At 30.7% G+C, this 22581-nt stretch overlaps 2 protein-coding genes across 2 annotated transcripts; both read left to right on the top strand.

Annotated features, from left to right (window-relative positions):
* The first annotated feature begins 3659 nt into the window (after positions 1–3659).
* On the top strand, positions 3660–10270 carry LOC123693226 (cytochrome P450 4C1-like). Its single transcript, XM_045638227.1, has 7 exons — positions 3660–3813; positions 4130–4219; positions 4467–4577; positions 5492–5683; positions 8225–8418; positions 9802–9850; positions 10068–10270. The coding sequence occupies exons 1-7, from the start codon at positions 3660–3662 to the stop codon at positions 10268–10270; spliced, it is 993 nt and encodes a 330-aa protein (XP_045494183.1).
* Positions 9738–12139, top strand: LOC123693168 (cytochrome P450 4X1-like). Its single transcript, XM_045638140.1, has 5 exons — positions 9738–9850; positions 10068–10266; positions 10660–10811; positions 11296–11466; positions 11768–12139. The coding sequence occupies exons 3-5, from the start codon at positions 10757–10759 to the stop codon at positions 11932–11934; spliced, it is 393 nt and encodes a 130-aa protein (XP_045494096.1). The 5' UTR covers positions 9738–9850; positions 10068–10266; positions 10660–10756; the 3' UTR covers positions 11935–12139.
* The last annotated feature ends 10442 nt before the right edge of the window (positions 12140–22581 follow it).

Raw genomic sequence — 22581 nt, 5'->3', positions numbered from 1 at the left:
AAAATTTTAAGATTTTGATTAAAAAATGCTCCCATGCAATAACTTGATTAAAATATTATAGATAAAATATAGATACCTATCTTTTACCGATTACCGATTGCTGATAACCGATCCTTGCAAACATTTAATGTTTAGTTATATGGTTCTGTATAAGTCATGAAATATATTCTAAAAGTTTCTGTGTAACTAAATAAAATATAAATACATAGTTTTAAGGATTTAATTTATTAATTTTATTACTCTTACTACTCTAATTTATTAAGTTTAATAGCCTGGTGTACACTTACGGGTATTAGAATATGAGATACAAGTGTCTCATATGTATTTTCCTGGCCGATTTACTCAATGTAGAGAAAGTTCAGTCAGCTTTTTTGTAAGTTTCGGGAATGAAATCTAGAAACTCAATAATCTAACTTTATTCAATATACTAGCTTACCGCCCACGGCCTCGCTCGCTTTGTCTAAAACCTAATAAATTATATACTAAAACCTTCCTCATGAATCACTCTATCTATTAAAAAAAACGCATCAAAATCCGTTGCGTATTTTTAAAGATTTAAGCATACAAAGGGACATAGGGACAGAGAAAGCGACTTTGTTTTATACTATGTACTATGTAGTGATACAAGAAGACGGTCACTATTTTTAGCTGATAAATAATCTGGCAATTTAATTATTTTTAAACACATTTGATTGTTGTCTATCCAGAATTATGTACAATAACCGTCAAATACGTTCCTTTTTCATTTATTCACCTGAAAATACAATTACTATTAAAATACAAGTACAGAGAAACAACAAAGTGAAATTCAGAGCAATTCAAAGCACTATAAATCAGTTGTTAAAGTTTGATCACTTGAACCGCCCTCGAACTCACTATAATTCACGGATCGGGTTCCAGTATATTGTATAATCTTATGTCTTTTCATACTAAACAATTTTTAATAAAGTAGAAAGTTGGATTGCGTTTTTTTTATTAAAAGGTAGTAAGTAGGTAGTATAGATCCATTTGAATTTGTAGGTAACACAAATTCGAATGTTGGCACAAACGGAGGACGCTCTACTATTGTGAGGAATGAGTGTTATTTCAACTATGTATCTTTCAAACTTATAATCCTTAAATGATTATATTTTCATCACGTCTGTAAATATCTAAAGATAGTGTAACAGATACATAAACCTAAACTCGTAAACGTATGCTTTGTTCTTGGTTCATAAATTTCTTGTTTTATTGTTATGTTTTATTTTATACTTCTTTATATAAACCTAACTTTAGATAGTTAGGTACATTATACAATCTTTAAACTATCGGGGGCTTATCACCGAAAATAAATGTCTAGTAGCAAATCATAATAAGACTTATTAATAAAATTTACTAAACTTTAGTAACATTTACTGTGGATCTCAGAACAAACCCGGGTATTGGACCTTTGGATACAGCAGTGTGATCGGATTACGTCAAGGTTCACTCTATTACGTGGGACTTAACCTAGTGGAAAATGTGCGTGATCCTGTAATATTCATTTATTATTTAATAATGAAAATAAGAAGTTAAGACTGACACGACATTAAAAGAATACATATATTTGTCATTTAAATATAAAATTTTAAAATATTGCTTATTGGTGGTCAAGCGTCACTAAAGAACGGCGAAAGACGCAGGGAAGAGTCCCGACCAATGATCTATTTTTTATTATTAGTACATATAGTTAGTATGATGTTTCCAAATAGTACATAATATTTTGTCTATGTTATAGTAAACATGTCAAATTATGAGCAAAATAAGAGCGAGTAATTTGTAATTTAATTATACTTCTAGTAATAACATAAATTATTACTCAAAAATATTATGCAATATTACCAGTAATAAATTCGATAAGTACTAATGCGGTATAATTAAATTACGTATCAATAATATGCGTGTAAACTATCGGTTTTATAAAGCAAATAATTCAGGATTTCTCTCCGCACACTCAAACAGAAACTTATTTAATTACAGTTCTATTAAATAAATATTTTCGATCGTGTAATTCTCGGTAAAACTAGATAATGTAAAATACATTAGTTTTCTGAGAACCTTTAGGTTTTCTATGTAAATAATTATTAACATCAATTTGATCAGTATTCATAAATCAGAGTAAATCGACACTATTTATTACATGATTTTATCTCTACATATTTTTTACAAATTACGATATTGTCAAATCTTTTATGTAGGACGTAGGTAACCCAAATTCAAATCCCGTACCGTTTTGTAACGAAGTAAAATCAATTAAAATTTCATCTCCACAAAGCAAACGCGTGTGTGAAGTGGTCTAGAAAAATCTTTGCTCTTGGATTTATTGGCTTCCTAAACAAATAAGTCGTATTGACATCGGTTTATTGGGCAAACTCGTAAAATAGAGCCTTTTATGTGAGCAAACACAGCGAACAGTGATTGGACAGGGGGTAAATTTTCAGGCGTGTTGGGTTATGTTTGTGTTTTACTCGTAAATAAGTTATTTGTTTCATTTTTAATCAATGTGTGGAGACGTGACAACTGATACCTACCCATGAATAATTGAAATAGTCATTTCATTGGGTATTTCTGAACTCAATAGGACACTTACGCCCAAAGATTACTAATTTTTAATTAAGAGATGAAGGATCTGGTCTCTAAATATTAATTCCAATTTTATCCATGGCAAAACAAAACTTATCTTTGATGCTCTACTTTTTAAGTCGCAACATAATGCTCTGTAGCCTTTTAAGCCTTCCTCAATACATGGACTATTAAACACAAAATAATTTTATAATTAGAGTTCAGTAGTTACAGAGTATTCAACGGTAGCAACATATACATTGTAAACCTACTTTATCCTACTTTATCGATTTAACATCTAAAAAATAGTGTATAAAAAATGTTAGGCTAGTTTTGCATTTTAACGCAACAAGCAAATCAAAAGAGGTGTCCGTTCATGAAATGTATTTTAGTTTTTCTCTATTCATTACAAGCAATACGATTTTACGCCTGTATCGCTATTTGAATGTGTAATAAGCGAAATATTCCCAATCCAATATCAAACCATTAATGGATTTCAGCGTGGATATCACGATGAGTCCGTGAATTTTGATACGAACCGATATTTTACGGTAAAGTACACATGGTAATTATTTCCGTATTATTTGTTCTGATCGTGCTCACGAAAGTATATTGTTTTGAAGTTTATAGTTTAAAACTTTTATAAAGATAACCTTGTTATATATTTTTTTTATGTTAAAGGAGGTATATATAGGTATATTATTATAACTCAGCTTTGAACATTTCAAAACAACCCAAAATAATTATAATATTGTATGAAGTACCATAACTAGTAGTGTAGAGTCATTAGTCACTAGACCAACAATTAAATTATTAAATAACATTAGAAAAAAAAAACAATTCCATTCAGCTGTCGTCAAGTGATGTAACTACTGCCGTATTTTAGCAGCATTTAGATTTATGCAAAATAAAGCGTCAGTTGGTCGAGCGAACGTAAAAAATACTAGATTCAAAACCAGTTTCCATAAATAGTATCCTGCCAAAAATTTTGCAGATTATTTTGCAGAATATAATATATTAAGTGTTCATTATAGAAGTGTTATACTAAATCTTGGAGCGTAGTGTTGGGTTAAGTCGACATGTTTCGAGCTCTGATTGTGTTAGTGATATTATTGTACATGTGGTTCAGGTATACGAGGCGAAAGTTAAATGAGTTAGCCGCTAAGATCCCGGCTTTCCCTGGATTATTTTTGGTCATGGGTGCATTCCAGTTTGCGTATAATGCTTCGGATTGTAAGTAATTTAACCTAAAGGTTACGTAGATTAATTATTATAGTTTTAATGAATATAAAAGTGGGGTATTGTTATCTTTAGTGCTTTGAACTGACTGCAAAATAGGAAGTGGTTCTATTCGACAATATTTTTTGTTTTGGGTTTGTGACCTCAGAACGTTCGACCAGGTGGACCGATTTTAATGATTTTTTTTTTTAATTAAAAAGTGTTGCCTTCTGCGTAAGAATTTCGTTTAGTTCTGTCTTAATGTAATTTTAATTCTTTAAATTTAGATCCATGTAACTCGCATTGGTAAAGAGTGCTTATCTTTTTTCAGTTATTTTTGAAATCATGACGAAGATATGTTCATTTTCGTTTCAACATGGAGGGATTCTTAGGTTATGGACTGGACCTAGACTTTATGTAGGTAAGTTCTTTAACAATATAATTTAATTCAATATATTATTTACTTTATTTATCGAAGTAACCTGATCAAAAAAGGTTAAAAAAGCCGTGCTAATAATTATCGTATAAAAAATACTTAGGACTTTTAAACATTAAAAATAAAAAAATACCGATATTTATTAAATGTTCATGACTGAATTTAAATGAAATTGTTAAAATAAATTTTGTCCATTATCACAAAACCATATTTATTCTTTAAAATATTTTAGGTATAACAAATCCTGAAGATGCAGAGTATATCCTGAAAAATTGCTTAGAAAAGGAGGATCTAGTGACCTTCTTGAGGTCCATCGTTGGAAATGCCAGTGCTTTTGCTCCTGGTGACTAACCTTTTTTCTTTCACGTAATTATAACTCTCAATTAAATAAAACAAAACTAAAATATTTTCTTAAATCTATTTGTTTTTAATAGTTCAAAGGACTATGAAATTGAGTTGTCATAATATGATTTGTTTCTTATTTGTTTGATATTTAAGATTTATGACCTTTTAAGATGTTTTTTTTCCTTTTAATAAAAACACGTATTATGAAAATGTTTAAATTAGTAAATTTATTCAAAGTAGTGACGAATAATTTTCTTCTTTCATTTGTACACATCGATACATAATAAGCTACTCATATACAAACAAGTCCTAATGCCAGTATGAACGTATGGTATTCAGCTGTGGGGCTGTACCAAAAAAAGCAACATTGACATTATACAACGTTTCCAAAATAAAGTACTGAGAGACATTGTAAATGCTCCATGGTACATCCGTAATGATGACCTCCACCGTGACCTAAAAGTGGACACCGTGGACAAAATTGTTCAAAAACATGCAGAAGCTCATCAACATCGACTACATCATCACGTGAATGTTGAGGCTATCCAGCTCCTTGACACCACGGACCTAGTGCGAAGACTAAAAAGGACTAAACCTTTTGAGTTAGTGTAGTGATAAGTGAAAAGTGAACAGTGACAATTATCTGTATACCAAAGCACACGAGCAAAGTGACTTACTTCCCCTTAACAGACACTAAGCAAGTGACAATGGACACTCTCTTAGAATAAGTTATTTAGAAATTTAGGTTAACATAAAATTACTTATTAGTCTTGTAGGCTAGATTGTAATTTGTATAAGGTGCTATTTTAATTAGCAACCTTATTTAATTAAAAAAAAAAAAAAAATTTGTACACATAAACAAGCCATCCTCATTAAAACAAAAACATTATTAAAAACCTTTTTAAATTTCAGTATCGCAGTGGATATACCGTAGAAAAATTCTAGCACCCACATTTAGTCCCAAAACTATATACAGTTACATGGATATGGTTTCCGAGGAAAGTCTTGAGTTAGTTAAGAAGTTGTCTTTGGATAATCGGATCGGTACTGGACCGTTTAGCTTGTGGAAGTATATAAGCACGTATACATTGAGCTCATTGACTGGTAAGTTATTGTTGATTGTAAATATATTTCATAGATATTATGTACTCTTTACATAGACGACAAATAAGTACATGGTTAAGTAGGTATAAGTCAAATAATAAAGAAATAAATTAAAATTTTTATGTATTACTAGCGGTCCGCCCCTGCTTCGCCTGTTATACATATTTCGCAATAAAAGATAGCCTATGTTCTTTCTCAGGGTCTTAAGATTGTCTGTGCCAAGTTTCATCCAAATCGGTACAGTAGTTTATGTGTAAAAACCATACATACATACATAATTACAAACCTTTCCTCTTTATAATATCACAAGTACAAGTAAGTATAGACAAAAATCGGTACAGCAAGAAGGTAAGCTATGAGCGATTTAAAAATTAAATCTGATAAACAGCTAACTACATAATATTCCTTGGCTGTTACTTAATTTATTATAGAAATCGTATTAACAATAGGCAAGAAAAGAAGCTGAAAAAGCTTACTTGATTTAAAGCCATTGTTGTAATATTTAGTTAATATTATTTATTACATCGGTTAATTATTTATCCAACGCTGTTTATACGGAATAAATAAACCAACACAATTAAATAATAGAATACAATGAAAGAATAGAACAAATATTTAAAAAATTGTGATTAATTATTCACTACATTTCTAACAGAGATTGATTCAAAACGATATCATTTAGATATCGTAGTTCAATCCATCTCAGCAGAGAACAAAGGTCGTGCAATAATGATTGAGCAAAACCTTTACAACTTTGAATGAATGAGAAAATTTTAGTTTGTGTCAGTGAAAAATGTATGAAATCAGTGTGAAATTCAAAATGGTGCTTCGCTTTTAGCATATTTGGAGTATTGAGTAGGATTTGGAATTAGGAAATATTATGTTCTTCTATACCTTGTCTATTTATAATGACTAGAATCATATGAATTCTTTCAAACAATCTTAATATATATAAATCTCGTGTCACAATGGACTCCCAAACCACTTAACCGATTATAATAAAATTCGCACACCATGTGCAGTTCGATCCAACTTGAGAGATAGAATAGTTTTTATAAAAAAACGTAAACATGTAGGTACCACGGGCGAAGCCGGGGCGAAAAGCTAGTATCTTATATTTTGAAATGCAATAGAATAGTAGTAATTGACTGTTTCATCAATGAGATCTTATAATTAAACAAGGCAAAACTCCAGCGGGGCTTAAATTTACACTTTCTGTGAATCATAATATTATAGTCATAGTATGAATCTGATTAAGCTTAGCAGTTTTCTTACTTTATTAAACTTTTTATTATCTACGTAATCCCATTATTTTCTTCGCTCTATCTATACATATAATAAATCTGTAGAAGGGTCAATTCTGTACATTGAAAATATTGAAAAAATAAATACCAGGGGGTGTTACTGGATCGATACCAAACCCAAATATTATGTGCTTAAAAAATTTTTTGTCTGTCTGTCTGTCTGTCTGTATGTTCAGGCATCACGTGAAAACTAACGGTTCGATTTCGATGAAACTTGGTATAATTATACCTTATTATCCTGGGCGTAAAATAGGATACTTTTTATCCTGGAAAAATACGTAGAAAAAAATTAATCTTAATTTTTCAGTTTTATCCATAGACGTTGTTCTGTAGAACCGCGAACACACGTTGCGTATTATTATAGGCCTAGCCGTATTTGGGTCCAATATATATTTATAAGATATCATTGTCAGAGTTACTCAAAATGAAGAAATAAACCATCCACGCGAAGACCGACATCGAAGCTAGTAAATGAATAAAACTATATTCATACAAAATGAAATAAATAAAAATAATCTATAGAAAAAAGCATTTTAAATAATATTATCCACGTAGCAATTATGCATTCATACATGTCCCACAGGATAAACTCAATGCTTTATGTATATTATATGAGTCAATGCATTAGACACTGATACTCCAGTTTGAATATATTATAACGAGAATATGGTGCAGTAATTAATATTATGTATTAGTAGCTACCTATTAGCTGTATTGTTGTTAAAAGTATTACGCTGGCCATCCATCTTTTCAATTTTGAAGTCTTAGATAAATAGATCAAAAAATTGTATTTTTGTATGTAACTTTTAAAAGCTTTCTCATTATTGTTTTGTATGAATTTTGCTTTTTACGATACGTTTTTTGCTTTTTATGTTAGATACAAAGTAAATTTATAAGACGTATTATAAATTTGTATCACTAAAAATTTATTATTTAGAGGTTTGAACAACTTTCGTTTTCTTCATAATATTGTTACCTAAACTTTTAATTAAGTTAGAATTAAAAGTTGATGAAAATTGTATTTTATTAGCTTATTAGAGAGCTATATTGAGGATGTATTAATTTATAACATTTATTAATTGCCTACTTAATATATTTTGGGAACAATAATAACTAATTGGTAAATACATACATTATATATTTATAATATTAATTATATCTTCAAAACGTATACGGTAAATTGTAATTACATCAGATTAATTTTGTTATGTTTTAATATCTTATTTTATAATTTCAGCCACAGCTCTAGGCTTAAAACTATCATTTCAAGAAGTAGACTTACCTGTAATAAAGGCTGTTTTGGATATATTCAAATTATTAACACACAGAATGGTTCATCTCTGGTTGTGGCCTAATTGGTTGTATCGACGCACTACGCAATATGTTGAGTACCAGAAGTCTTTGGGAATTTTATATGGATTGACTGATGAAGTGAGTTTATAATTTTTCCATTTGTTTTATTGGATTGGTATTTGTGTGTTAATTTATAATAAAATAATTTGGTATTTGTGTGTTGCGCAATTATGAAGTAAATACCTTCGAATGAGGCATTAGGCGTAGGGATGTGACGACCCCGTCGCCCCTTAATGGGATATCTACAATAGATATGCGAATACCCATTGGATATATTTTTTTAACATTAGCACTAATGACATAAAGCTGAAGAGTTTGTATGATTGTTTGTTTGAATGAGCTAATATTATATTGATTATCCGATATCTATAGATACCACATATAAAATTCTTCATCAATATCAATCTATTCTACGGATTAGAAGCTTTAAAAATTGGATGGATAATGGATTGAAAATAAAAGGACAAAAAGGGAATTTTAATCATCTAAAAATATCCTCCAACTATGTTCGAACGATGTTCAGTTTTCAATATTGTAAAGTACATGATTGCAGTAGTCGATGCAAATTTAGTTGCGACAACGTTGATTTCCTGCTGTAGGCGTTGGACGGCAATCGAATTGGCGATTATTGAGTGGGAGTAATTTTAGTTGAGCCAGTTATCGACTGTTTCGCCCTTGAATTCCTGGTTGGATTATTTTATGATCTAAATTCTAAGTCAATGTATTGTGGGTTAAAAGTTAGAGCAGAAGCAGCGGAATCGGTAAATGGTAAAATATGTTATGAAGTTTAAAAAAAATATGTTTGAGTTTGAGCACCTATATTTCATTGTGTTTAATAGGTTTTTGTGAAAGTTTCTTATTAAAAGTGTTGTTGTTTGCGTATTATGCGTTAATATGTATATTCCTTTTGCTATAAGCTACACTAAACTATTACATTGTATACACTACTAAGTAATACATTTTATTATAAGCTTTCCATAAATAAATTCGTTCGCTTAAAATAAATTTTTAAAGTTTGCATAGTTCATTATATTTTAACTCTTGATAACTGAGCAAGCCATGCGCTACCGTTATCTACCAATTTAGATTTAATCCAACCAATTTTAAGAGCTCCATCGCCAATTGAAGTTCCGAAGTGCAGCTCGGTGTTTTGAACTTGTTTAGTTAATAATACCTTTACGGTACGCCTCGTCGCTTGGTTAATTAAAAAGTTTTTAATTGAAAACAAGTTTAGGTATTTTTCTAACTCTAATAAGTTAAATTGTAAATATCATTCTTTAATTTTTTAAGAATAGAAAAATCGATCACGAGGCGGGGATTCGAACCTGCGAATTCTGCCTTACCGCAAGCATTTTAAATGCTTTAAACTACAAATATCAAATTCAATCAATAAGTTAAAAAAATTTATTCTATGCTATGTAAGCGAGAAGAATAAAGTTAAATTCATTTTTTATTTTTTAGATATTAAAGAACAAACGGGATCATCCTCCAGATGATTTATCTAAAGCAGGTTTGTATCAAATTCAAGTAAGTGTTAGGTTTATAATTTTTATCATTTAGTTTGTAAAATAAAACAAAAATAAAAGGATTTCAAATAAGCAACAATATGTATCTAACAACAACAACTAACCTGAAAAAATAAAAAATAATATTATAGATAGATACTGACTTTGAAACACTAGCTCATATGTATTTTTATCTTGAATTAAGCATAATTTAAATTTTAGGTGGAAATCAAACCCAATGCTTCCTCGACTATCTATTAAAGGGCGCGTCCCACGATGGCAGCGGACTCACAGACGTTGAGATACGAGACGAAATCACGTTATTTTTGCTAGCTGGAACCGATACATCTGCAATTTCTATTTGCAATATATTGAAACTATTAGGAAAATATCCAGACGTACAAGAGAAAATACATGCTGAGTAAGAACATGACAATATAGTTTCACAACTACTACGTTCTTTGTTTAGCTTGTAAATAAAAAAATTATGAAATTACTAGTTTTTTGGCCAGCTTCACCCGCTTAGTCAAACGAAAACCCGCATAGTTCCCGTTCCTGTGGGATTTTTAGGATTAAAAAACTATCCAAGTTACTATCTATGTGTGTGCCAATCCAATCCAATCAATTCCATGAAAATCGGTTCAGTAGTGTAGTCGTGAAGGAGTAACAAACATACATAATTTTAATGTTAGTAAGATCTCAAATTGTTATTTATCAGGCATATATCAGCAAGCTGTGAAACTGGCCCTACTATTTTGATGAAATTGAAGCATTACTAACGTTTGTACTAATGTAAGATACAATTTCTTTTCAGATTTTTAAGTGTCCTCGGTGATTCCGACCGACCCTTGCACAAGAATGACTTGAAAGAGCTCAAGTATCTCAATAGAGTGGTCAAAGAATCACTACGGATGTTTCCACCAGTTCCTATTATTGTAAGGAAGACTATGAAAGAAATAACATTACGTAAGTGTTCTCTTGGACTGTTTGTCTTAAGGTATATGTTTTTACTAGCTGTGCTCCGCGGTTTTACCCACAGTGCTCCGCTCCTGTTTGTCTTAGCGAGATGATATATGGCCTTCCTCGTTGAATGGGCTCCGAAAGAATTTTTCAAATCAGACTAGTAGTTCCCAAGATTAGCGCAGTCAAACAAACTCTTCAGCTTTATAATATTATTAGTATAGATTTTAAAATAATTTCACAGAAATAAAACCTTGTTTCTAGATAATATCTACAATATTCAGTATTTATTCGGTGAAAGTGTGCCCTGTTTAGTTTAACGATACACTAAACATGGCCAAATCGTAAGAGTATTGTTTGTACTAAGACATATTTTTTTACAGCATATAAAATCTTTCTTACAGTTTCAGGATGATATGCTATACTATATTATCTAGTATTTATTATTGAATTGTTATAAAAATAATTTTATCTTCAATATTTATTACAGCATCAGGAACAACTCTCCCAAATAATACTGGAATTATTATCTTTGTGTGGGGAGTCAACCGAGATCCTACTTATTGGGGTCCAAATGCAAATTCTTTTGATCCTGACAGATTTCTTACAACTAACAGTAATTTATTAGCTAGCTTTAGTCTTGGACCTCGGAATTGTGTTGGTGAGTATAAAGTGTGAGACCTTAACTTAATGCGAAGTGAATGCGGGTGAAGACGCGGGCAGAAAGCTAGTATTTAATATTTTAAAAGTTTATCCAACCATAAGATATTGCTTATCAAATTGCATCTTTTAAAAGCTCGCTATTTTCACTAAAGAACATCTTTGAAAAAAAAGTCTTACCATCAGATATTATGAATTTAAAAGTTATTATAAAACTAAAACCAAATTAATCGAGTCTGTATGGAGCGATACCAGAATAAGTATGCTCAAACAAAGTTTTTAATCTAATTGTGTTGTTTCAGGATACCAATTTGCATTTATAGTGATTAAAGTAGCGTTGGCTACAATTCTACGGCGATATAAAGTAGTAGGCGAAAGGGAAGATAGTGATGTTCCTAAAATAAATAGTACATTTTCCATTATGCTTAGAGATAGGGATGGCTATGAAATAAGTTTGGAGAAGCGATAATTTTAATTTAAATTTGATACAGAGGATTCCTGTCATGTCATATTTTATTTTAGACAATCTGAAACCAAAATCACGTTTGGATTTTGGCCATTGATTGACAGCATTGGAATCTTAGAATGCTGTTATTATTTATTTCTTTCCTTCTTTATTTAATTGGTGTAAATAAAACTTTCTATTATTACATAATAAAATGTAATCAAAAATACGAACGCTGTTTTTGTTTTTTATTGCACCTATAATTATAATATTATCTAATCCAATATGAGTACTTTTACCAGGTTGAACATTTAAAGAAGCTATTCAAAATTTGGATTTTATGCCTTTACTTGTGCAGATTTTGTATTAAAACAACGGATATCTACATAAAATTTAAAGGAGAAAAATATACCCATAAAATTCTGTTACCCAATTTCTGCTTCCCTTTGTATTAAAATAAACACAAATTGCTTTCAAAGTGGGAAGCATTGTTTGTCCATATCAGGCGAATAAACACTAGTGTCTATTGCCTTCCTCTGACTTAAGCAAGCACGTTTGAATCTCATGTGAAGTTTGTTTGATTGCACAAACTGTATGTTGAATTCTACATACCATTTAACTTCCATAAACAGGTACCTAATACAATGTAGTGTATGAAAAATAAAGCTAAAAATATATACAAACTAAAAACGCCTTAAAAGGCAGATTCATTTTAATCAATATAGATTTTTGAACGGTCTGTTAGAATATTAAAACAGGGCAAACATTTGTTTAAAATTCAATCACTTTAAAATGGGACTAGCCATATTTTATTTATAAGACCGTGACGAACATAAATATCTTTCAATTCTCACTAAAAGCAAAATAAAAAGCTTTCAGTGGGTATGTAGACACGATAAATACAGCAGGTAATAAATTTCTCTCCTTTCTATTTTCGATCAAAGAGTAATGTCCTTTGAAGTGTGCGAATGAAAAATTACCTCTTCGCGACTGTTTTCGCTAAAATTATTTAAAATAAGTATTTTTATTACTGCTGCGATAGACATAAAGTAAATTTATCATTTTGAGAAAATTTTATGTTTGTTTTTGTAATAATTATCTACTGAATGGATTTCGACACTGTAAAGAACATTAGTTTGTCCCTGATAGTGGTGATGAAAAGTTACTTAAATTGTGAAAATAGATTTGGCATTGCTTCTTACGAATGCTTTATCCTACTCAGATTACCTGGGTAAGAATCATTTACGTTGAAACCATCTCCTGAGTCCTGAGATAGTTGTTAATATTTGGGCATAAAAATTTAATACTATTAATTGTTACGTATTGCTAGTCTTTCGTAGTCGCAGGTGTGACATTTGTCTATAGCAAGGCACGAGCATGAAAGGCTTTCATAAACCTAAACAATTGGTCGGCTAAAAGCCAAAACTACTTTATCAAAATCGAACCCAAAACCTCTCCAGTTGTCATTTTTAGGTACATTGATTAATTAAAAAGTAAATGTTCTCAAACGCATATTAGTACTCTAGTCTTCCAACATTATTATTATCTGTATATTTATAAAGCGGAATTTCATATTTATTATGGAAAAGCTAATTAAAAGTAGGAATTAAAACGTTAAGTGTTGGAAGTTGAAGTATTCCCTACTTGTATCTCTGACCGTAACCGCGCTTTGCGTTAAATTTATCATAAAAATTTCACTTACCTATTTTTAATGGTTGCAATTTATACGGATTTATAATTTTTATAATTTAAGAAATATTTAATTTAGTCTGTCTATCTTATATCAACGTTAACAGAATGAAATAATTGCCTTTAATATTATGAAAAAGATACCTGCTGTTTTTCACAAAGTTTGTTAGAGAATGCGTTAAGACCTTTTTGTTCTTACAATATTTAAAATATAGTTCTGAAGACTTGTATTCTTAGAAAAATAGTTCAGTTAGAAACCTCAATAACTATTCATCTGTTAAAAATTAAACGAGATGCTTATCGCAAAAATAATGGATGTGAAGAAAGAAAAGAAAAAACGATAGCAAAGCAATATCGTCCATCGATTATGATAATATGGCCATTAAATTGCAAATGTCTTTGTGGCTTTCGTCGCTACCGATTTATAACTCGAATCTATTGATGTACTTATGAATCGAAGGTTTAATAAAAGTTCGATAAAGACATTGAACATTTGCGCATGATTTTAGAATATTTATAAGCAATTTTTCTACGTAGTTCGCAGATTATGTATCTTTTAGAAAGTTACAGAACAATAGTTCTTAGGTGAGTGTCAACTATGCTTAAATATGATGGGAACCTTTCAACGTCTGAAAATATTACTTAAAGAAGCATGAAGTCAATAATTTTAGGTAAATATTTAGGTACAATTTTATAAGCCGATAATCCCAAGAATTTTTATAATATAGTATGTACAATGTACATACATAATGACTACCATAATAGTTATATACAATCTACATACACTTTATTATAAAGGCCACTGACGGAACCCGTCTGTCTTGTTCAGCGTTCCGACTCCGTCTGGGACTTATCTCTCGTCTGCCTTGAATGCTGTGAATGGAATATAAATGTATGTTAGCACAATATAGCCTGATTTAGGCCGTTCTCCAAAATACACGGAGTGCACATTTTTAGCGTAAAATGTTTACAGCGCTCTAGAGCTTTCAATTTGACGTGCTTGTATACTACGTTTATTAAAAATCTTAGTTAGCATTTTATGTGTATAAAAAGAACGTATTTTAAGATTTTTATCTAGTTTCTATGTGGATAAACCAAGTAATGAAGTACGTTTTAGTAGTCCCTAGACGGTAATACAAGCATGACACGTGTTAAGGCGAATTGTCGTGCTGCATGAGCGTCTAAAAATATCAAATCATGCACTTTTATACAGTTCGCGTCCAGCCTGAGTTGAGACGTTCTAAGTTTTTCCATGACAGTAACTAATTTAAACAATCATGCTGCATGTCAGTATAACTTACAGTATAGAAAATTGAAAGCTTTATCAGTATTCAGCTGCCAGAACGTAGTTTGTCATTCATATGATCATTGGTCATACATGAATCACACCACGTAACGCATGTCAAGCTGCATTATCGTCTAGGAACGACATTAGAATGCTATGAAATAATCATAATATTGTCAAGTCACCAACATCACCATATTATTTTATATTGATGTTCATAATTAGGATAAGATAAGATATATTATATAATATGGAAAGATTATAGCTATTAATAGCAATTAGTGTCCAAGATTAGATTTGTTATCTGTTTTAACCTTAGTTTTAACTTATGACCATATTCTTAATTTGGACTAGATTTCGTCATCTTCTGTAATGCCGAGTGAGTCATGTAATAGTTAGCTATAGAATAAAAAGATTATGATTAAAAATAACTACATGAAACTCAGTAATTATTTTTTAAGACCGTAGTTTCGAAATTGCATTGGATAGTTTTTAAATAAGTGCGTGTTAATAAAGAACATAATTTGGCGCTAAAATTTGTTTTTTATATATTTTTTTTTCACATAATTATTATCAAGTGCTAAAGAAATACACTCGTATTAGGTACTCAAATACACGGAAAAAACCTATCATTGGCCCAGTCGGGTAACCGTTTGTTTACAATACAATTTACTTTTCCCTGTTCACTGACTGTTTGCATTGATTGTAAATTTTCCTGTCAAATTGTAGGACGGATAAATTGTTACGTCCAAAACTTGATTTATTTGCGGATTGGTATTTTTTAATTCAGAATTGGTTGTTTTGTAAAAAAACATATCTGAATTGAAAATTTTGACAGTTTTCAGTTTAATCTTATTATGTAGGTATTACTCTAAAAAAAAAATAGTAAAGTTTTCAGATCTAATCTCTTTTAATGTTTTTGTTTCAAAAATGACTACGATAATGTACACTTGTAACACATACTACTTATTTTAGGAAACAATTTATACATCATTGCATTGTATTACATTCTTTTAATACACTATTTAGTATCAAAACTCGTAAGTCCACCTATAATATAACCACATAAAAGATAGAAAATCCATACTCTTTTTAAAATTCATTGTATCCTATTGAACCGCCAGAAGAAGTTTTGAAGCTTTGTGCGTATAAGTCGTATAAGTCGTTTTGTTGTCAGCAAACCTGCAAGCTGGATTTCAATATGGGAAAAGTCTTGCTATTCAGAACGTAAGTCCTGTGGGAAAATCGCTTTCATGGCGTAAATAACTTTTCAGTATACAAATAAATTTTATGCAAGTTTTTCAAAGTGTCATAATCTGTTGATCTATGCTATTCCGAATAAGTTAGAAAAATCGTAAAGAAAAGTATTTATGGTCATGAGATAGAAGGCAGTTAAAATATACTGTTTCGTCATAGTACCCAGGTACAATATAGTCATAATATTATATTACTTTTTTTTTCGAATTGAATATTCTATCACAGAATACATAATAGTAGCTAAACGCTACAGAACGGACACTCTCCGCCTCCCGCCAAAATTAAACACTTACCTCACCCCGCACGATCAGACATGTTATGGTACCCATTTCCCCGCAAGGACGATACGAACGACGTCTTAGACGAAACGCAACGAAGATTGACAACATTAATCAAATTGACATAAAGTAATTTTATTATTTTGGATTTGTGATTATCGTTTTTCGTAGAAAATGGTTAAATATTGTGCTGTTTACGGATGTATTTCATCAGAAAAACGCGAATTTTTTTTTACGCTAGTCACAAATGTGCCAACCATAAAGCGTTAACACACACATTTGCAGTCTCTACAGTGTGACTGTCAAAACAATCATTTTGTATGGAGTGTCCGGGGTGTGATTCTATGAAAAAGTTGCTGGCTGGTCATACAAACATGTGGGTATAGGTAGTGATGTATTAGCGCGCCGACTATAATAAAAAAGAAAACTGTATCGTATCTATCGTATTCTGAGTTTTGCAATTCACTCGGATTCGAATTTAGAATCCTTCACTCAATTCGAATAGCTCACTTTTTTTATTCTTTTTTTTTTGTTTTCACTCTTTGCTGCGGTATCTACACGACGGTATAACATATTTTAGATGATCTATTGTGGTTAGTATCCATGTAATGTGTATAATATTACGTTATAATATATAGCCCTGAGATTATTACTTTTAGTTTATTTAAAGGTATGCGAATTTTTTTGCGATATTATAAGTTTGGTTGGAGAAATCCCTATAACCTTTAATTTTTATTATCGTTAAGTGTTACGAATCACATAATAATTCTTCAAAAGAATGAAACATACTTTATCGAATGCTTCTTTTAAAATTGCGGTATCATAATAACACCAATACGAAAACATTTTACCGACTTTACGTAGTTTAATTTTAAAACAACTAAAATACGTTAACAATCAATAAAGACAAACATCAACAATCTTCAACGGTTATTCGAGCGAGGCGTTGCAATATACTCACAAGAGGCACTTCAATAGTCGCTCTGTTTTATTGTTTTTCCTTATTTCAAATGTATTCTCAACATTTCCGTTGAGAAATTTTCAGTGACAATTTTTCATCAATAGCATACTTTCTAAAGGAGTTATTTGTTTGGTTCGAAGTGAACAAATTTTGAGACAGCACGTGAAATGTTGAAGATATTTTACTGCTTGTATTTCATATGTTCTGTCTGTAGCTTTTTTCGCGTTAATATATAGTATCGATGCTAACAAATTATGACAAAGATTCAATGTAGAATTATAGTTTTAAGTATTCAACGTCTGGTGTACTTTGTATAGCACAAATAGTGGGTCTTCCTGTGGTGATATAATGTAATCAATAGTCTAATATTTCACGCTATCGTTTATATACGATATCGTTTATTCTATGAAAAAGCTTAAAGAACAACTTTATAGTCTTGTTCTTGCCTTACAACGTATGACAGTCGAATAAATAAATAACTTATAGTTGTGCATTGGAATATAGAGTAAAATCATTTAATGTTTATTTACATTATTTTATTAAATCCCACACAATTAGAATCATTATTTTTCCCGCACTGATTTAAAATTTTCACGAAGTACTGGAAGAGGGAATATTATGAGAATTTTTATGTAAAAATATGAAATTCCTCTAGTGAACCGACATTGGGCTTTGATTTTTAGATCCATTTCACATTTTATTCACTGCTCGAATTTGCTTTCAGAGCGAAGCTGCATTTGATTTGAAAATCTGTTATAATTTTTATTTTTAATTCGTATTGTATTGATATTTGAATTCAATATTTATTAGCCTATATTCCTTTATGATTGATCAAAGAAACGGGAAAAAGCTGGAGAATATAATTTCATGACTTACACCAATTCTCTAGATAAAAACAGAACAGTTTTTTGTGGTGACTAAGTAAGTAGAGTGATGAAAAGCCACCGACTCTACTTAAAAATATTGCTAAAAATAATATTTATAAGTAGAGTCGTGACTTTCTCGCAATTCTATCTTATCGAAATTAGCAAACAATATAAAAAATGATATTTTAATATGTAATATGTACTTAGTTAAATACACTTTGAATCTACAAGATATTTTCAATAGTACATCACATATGCATTATTTTCTGATAAAGTACCTACACTTGCAAATGCCATTCCTGTATGAGCTTATCCCGTCCCGTCCTATTAAATATCGGTTGTTCTGCCATATAGCCCAATTTACGATTAGACTCTGTATGTACCTGCCTTGTGTCTTAACAAAAACGTGAAATAATTAGCCGAAAAGATCGAGCCGTTGTGAAATTTACGCTTAGCTACGTTGTGTATAAAATCAATAATCCATCATAAACAGATATCAATAATGGTATATTAATAGCTTCTAGTACGTGCTTGATATTTTGTTGTTATATGAACGCACGCGATGCAATCGATTTTTCATTAGCCACCCTACGCCTTAGCCTATTCAATTATTTTACTCCAAGAGATGGCTACGAATCTTTACATAAACTTTAAAATTCAATTTTTGGCCCGATTTTTTTATAGAATCACGCACAGCTTTAATCCATTGGCAAGCGACATAAATATCCAGAAACTTTGTAAGAAAAAAAAAGTGAGCTAGTGTCATGAGTCATGACACTACATTTTTGGCGAGACGGCTAAGCTCAAAGAATACAAAACTTGTGCATTTAGATTTTCTAGAAGCGATTAATTATATTATTTCAAGTTTTTAAAGTTAAACTTACGACTGATACCTACTGTACTATTAATAATAATTTGTATTGTTGCAAGATAACTTGAAATAAAAAGCATGCCGGCAATTATTTTGAGCAAGCTCCTTAACTACAAACTAGAAATAGCTGATACAGGGTCAATCTTAGAAAATGAAATTTCTAGTTGCTTGCTAAGATGATTAGTAAGACTATCAAAATATCTCATTAACATTTTCGTAGGCATCGTTAACACACACAGTACATTATTATTGCAATGTTGAAAAATATTTGAAATTTACATGATTACAACCATAACCAAAATTTTATTGCATTCTACTCTATCTTTTATCTACGTATTTCAAATTCTCTTTTTATTAAATAAGACTATGAAATCGATTGATGAGATTGTTGTGTTTTGATATACTTATTAAAGATATACCTATTAAAACATCGTTCCCAGGTAGATTTCAAAAAGTAGTTGTGCATTGTAGGAATCTGTCTAGTAGTGTGTTTGTAAGACTATACGCACATATTTATATTTTAAAATAACAGTTTGAATTGTGCTTACACCCTTATTACCTGTAATGTGTTTTTGGTAAGTTTTGTTCACTAATTCAATTATTATAAAAAAATATTGTTAACATCTGTCATAAAATTGAGATGCTTTTTACTAGAAGAATGTATATAAAAAACTATAAAATGTTTCGAGATATTTTCGACAAAATCGGTATAGGTACTAATAATCAAAAATTTTTCACTTCAAGGACTCTTTTTTTAACGATTTTTTAAACAATTTCAATAAATTAAGGTATCATCGGTATAACAATAATTATAACATCTATTTATAAAAATGTAAAACGCCATCTGGACTGTTATAAAACTATTTTAATAAAGCAATAACAGGAGTGAAGTTGGCGCAATATCTGAAGATTGGTTAAGTTGTGAGATTTTTTTCAACGTCGTAACCATTATGAGATAACTTTTGCATAAAGTTGCTTGTTCACTGGTGACAAGTGAGAAAACTAAGTAAAAGTGAGAAAAAAGTAATCATGGATAATATGTTATTGAAATATAATTTAAATGTGTTAGAGTTTTGTTCAAAATAATTTATTTATACAGTAATAGGTACCTACCTAACTAACGATATACAACGTAATACCTACTATTTCTAATTTGCTGTATTAGAAATTCTAAAAAAGTTATCTATTCAAATAAAATATATTTTTTTTGTTTGTGTTTCCTTTATATTTATAGCATCTTCTTCAATAAACAAGTTTCTAGTAAAAAGGGAATAATTATATTAATAAAATTATTTTGACGAATTAAAAAATGTGCTCTGATATAATGTTATCATGGAAATGTATCTTAACACTCAGAGAAAAACGAGGCTAGACTTTGTCTCGTTAAAAATTTAAGACATTTTTATTCCTTTTTCGATTTCAGTCATTCTTAAAGGCTTTGCGATTTAAAGCTTTATTCATATTTTTCATTTAACTAGGTACCCATCATTTTGTGTAGAAATTTTGGTGTATGAAAAATATGATTTTTTTTGTACAAAAGCGAAATTCCTTTGTAAAACGAAAGGAATACCTTTACGATAAGTAACATTATTTCATTTGATTTGCACGAATATTTTTAAATATCATAACAAACATAAAATATTTTATACTAGCTTTCCGCCCGCGGCTTCGCTCGCGCAGTCAAAGAAAAACCCGCATAGTTCCCGTTCCCGATTTCCGGGATAAAACTTATCCTATGTCCCGGGGTAAAAAGTAGCCTATGTCCTTTCTCGGGTATCAAAATATCTCTATACCAAATTTCATGCAAATTGGTTCAGTAGTTAAGGCGTGATTGAGTAACAGACAGACAGACAGACAGAGTTACTTTCGCATTTATAATATTAGTATGGATTCACTACCATTCCTTTGTAGCAAAAAAACTAGCGCAACCAGAAAATAAATCATAATGATTTGAATATTATATTTGATTATCTGAAAAAAAAAAATATACGGCACTACAACTGATTACGATTAGGATGCTATTTTCTACGTTCTTATGTAACATGTATAAAACATACTGACTCAGATATATTCAGTTCAATGTATGTAGGTAGCCATCGTTTCACTAAATGACCCGTGGCGTTTTTCTTTCTCATTGCGAGTTAAGCTCGAAGCTTGTGTAAGCAATTTTCTAGAACTGGATATTTTCTTCACAGTTAGCTCCTACTGAGATATTATCCCATTACGAAATTTCTTATAATTTTTATTGTATGTTGCTATAGCAAATCATCTCAAAATTTAGAAAAGTAACAAGAAGAAGACTATCAAATATAATATAAAATAATAATAACCTTTACCTACCGCACAAAACACATTTGAGAAACTTTATTGATGTGGTGTTTCCGAACTGATAGGCATGAGATCCTTCTAAAAACGAGCGTACTCTCCTCAAATGACGGCCACAAATTCACAACTCTATATTCTTCTTTGGATATTTATATAGACTCCGTGGATTACCGCCTCCTATCCGGTTATAACAGTTCCTTTACAATAAAATAAATGACAGCAGCAGTACCTTAGCAGTACTGTCACTTAAACACAAAACACCTATAAACTGCGCCATAATTCTGAAGACGATATTCATAGATAGGGAGGCGAGGTAGCTAAATGGCGTAATTCAACGGCGTCGTTGAGACTTATCAAAATCGAAAGAGGAAATAATTTCGAAAAGAAAAGCTTCTATGGTAAAAACCATTTTAGCGGTGGGTTTGGCGTGTACGGATTTTCAAAAATGTAAAAAAAAAACAGTTACTTGGGCATTCTCGAGCGCGTCAGATATTCATACTACGTATGCCCCAAGTCCCTCTGATAACAACGGTATACTAATCTGCCGGTTTGCGTGGTGGGGCTAGGCATATAAATTCGTCAAAAATGCACAAAAAAAAATTTACTCGAGCGCGTCAGATTTTCGGAAGGGGTGTTAAGTGGGCCCCAAGGAAGCTCCCCTTAAAAAAACTGACGATTACGACATGACGATAAGTTATGATGAATTTTTGAAAATGCAGAAAAAAAGAGTCCTTTTGAAATACTCGAGCGCGTCAGATTTTCATAGGGGAGGTTTATCTCGGTATCCTGAAAGCATATTTTCTTAATCTGACAAAAATGTTGGTGGGTTCTCTTAATCTGACCGAAAAAGGTTTGTGGGTTTCTTTTTTTTTAATCATCGTTATTTCAAATCAATTTTTCTTAACTCCCTCAGTTTTCGAGATATACACAAAAAACCGGGAGTTTGAGTTTTTACGATGCTTCAAGTAAAAAAAGTTTTAACTTTGGACAAAAATGAAAAGAGACCTTTTTTTGTAAAATAAAATTACCTTTTTTGTTTATTTAAACTTTTTTTTTGTAAAAAGTAAAGTTTGCGACTTAAATGCTGCAACGCGTTTTTCGGAAGATGAAATGGCTCTTCCAGACTTCCGGTCATGCGG

The sequence above is a fragment of the Colias croceus genome, chromosome 7 (assembly GCF_905220415.1).
Source record: "Colias croceus chromosome 7, ilColCroc2.1".
Lineage (NCBI taxonomy): Eukaryota > Metazoa > Arthropoda > Insecta > Lepidoptera > Pieridae > Colias > Colias croceus.
Note: the sequence above shows the minus strand (reverse complement) of the source record. Positions and strands in the feature narration are given on the sequence as shown.

Excerpts from the sequence above, each read along its gene's own strand:
- LOC123693226 (XM_045638227.1), top strand. The coding sequence starts at position 3,660 with ATGTTTCGAGCTCTGATTGTGTTAGTGATATTATTGTACATGTGGTTC. Across the intron at positions 4,220-4,466 it reads TGGACCTAGACTTTATGTAG|GTATAACAAATCCTGAAGAT; the intron begins GTAAGTTCTTTA and ends AAAATATTTTAG. Across the intron at positions 4,578-5,491 it reads TGCCAGTGCTTTTGCTCCTG|TATCGCAGTGGATATACCGT; the intron begins GTGACTAACCTT and ends TTTAAATTTCAG.
- LOC123693168 (XM_045638140.1), top strand. The coding sequence starts at position 10,757 with ATGTTTCCACCAGTTCCTATTATTGTAAGGAAGACTATGAAAGAAATA. Across the intron at positions 10,812-11,295 it reads TATGAAAGAAATAACATTAC|CATCAGGAACAACTCTCCCA; the intron begins GTAAGTGTTCTC and ends TATTTATTACAG. Across the intron at positions 11,467-11,767 it reads TGGACCTCGGAATTGTGTTG|GATACCAATTTGCATTTATA; the intron begins GTGAGTATAAAG and ends GTGTTGTTTCAG.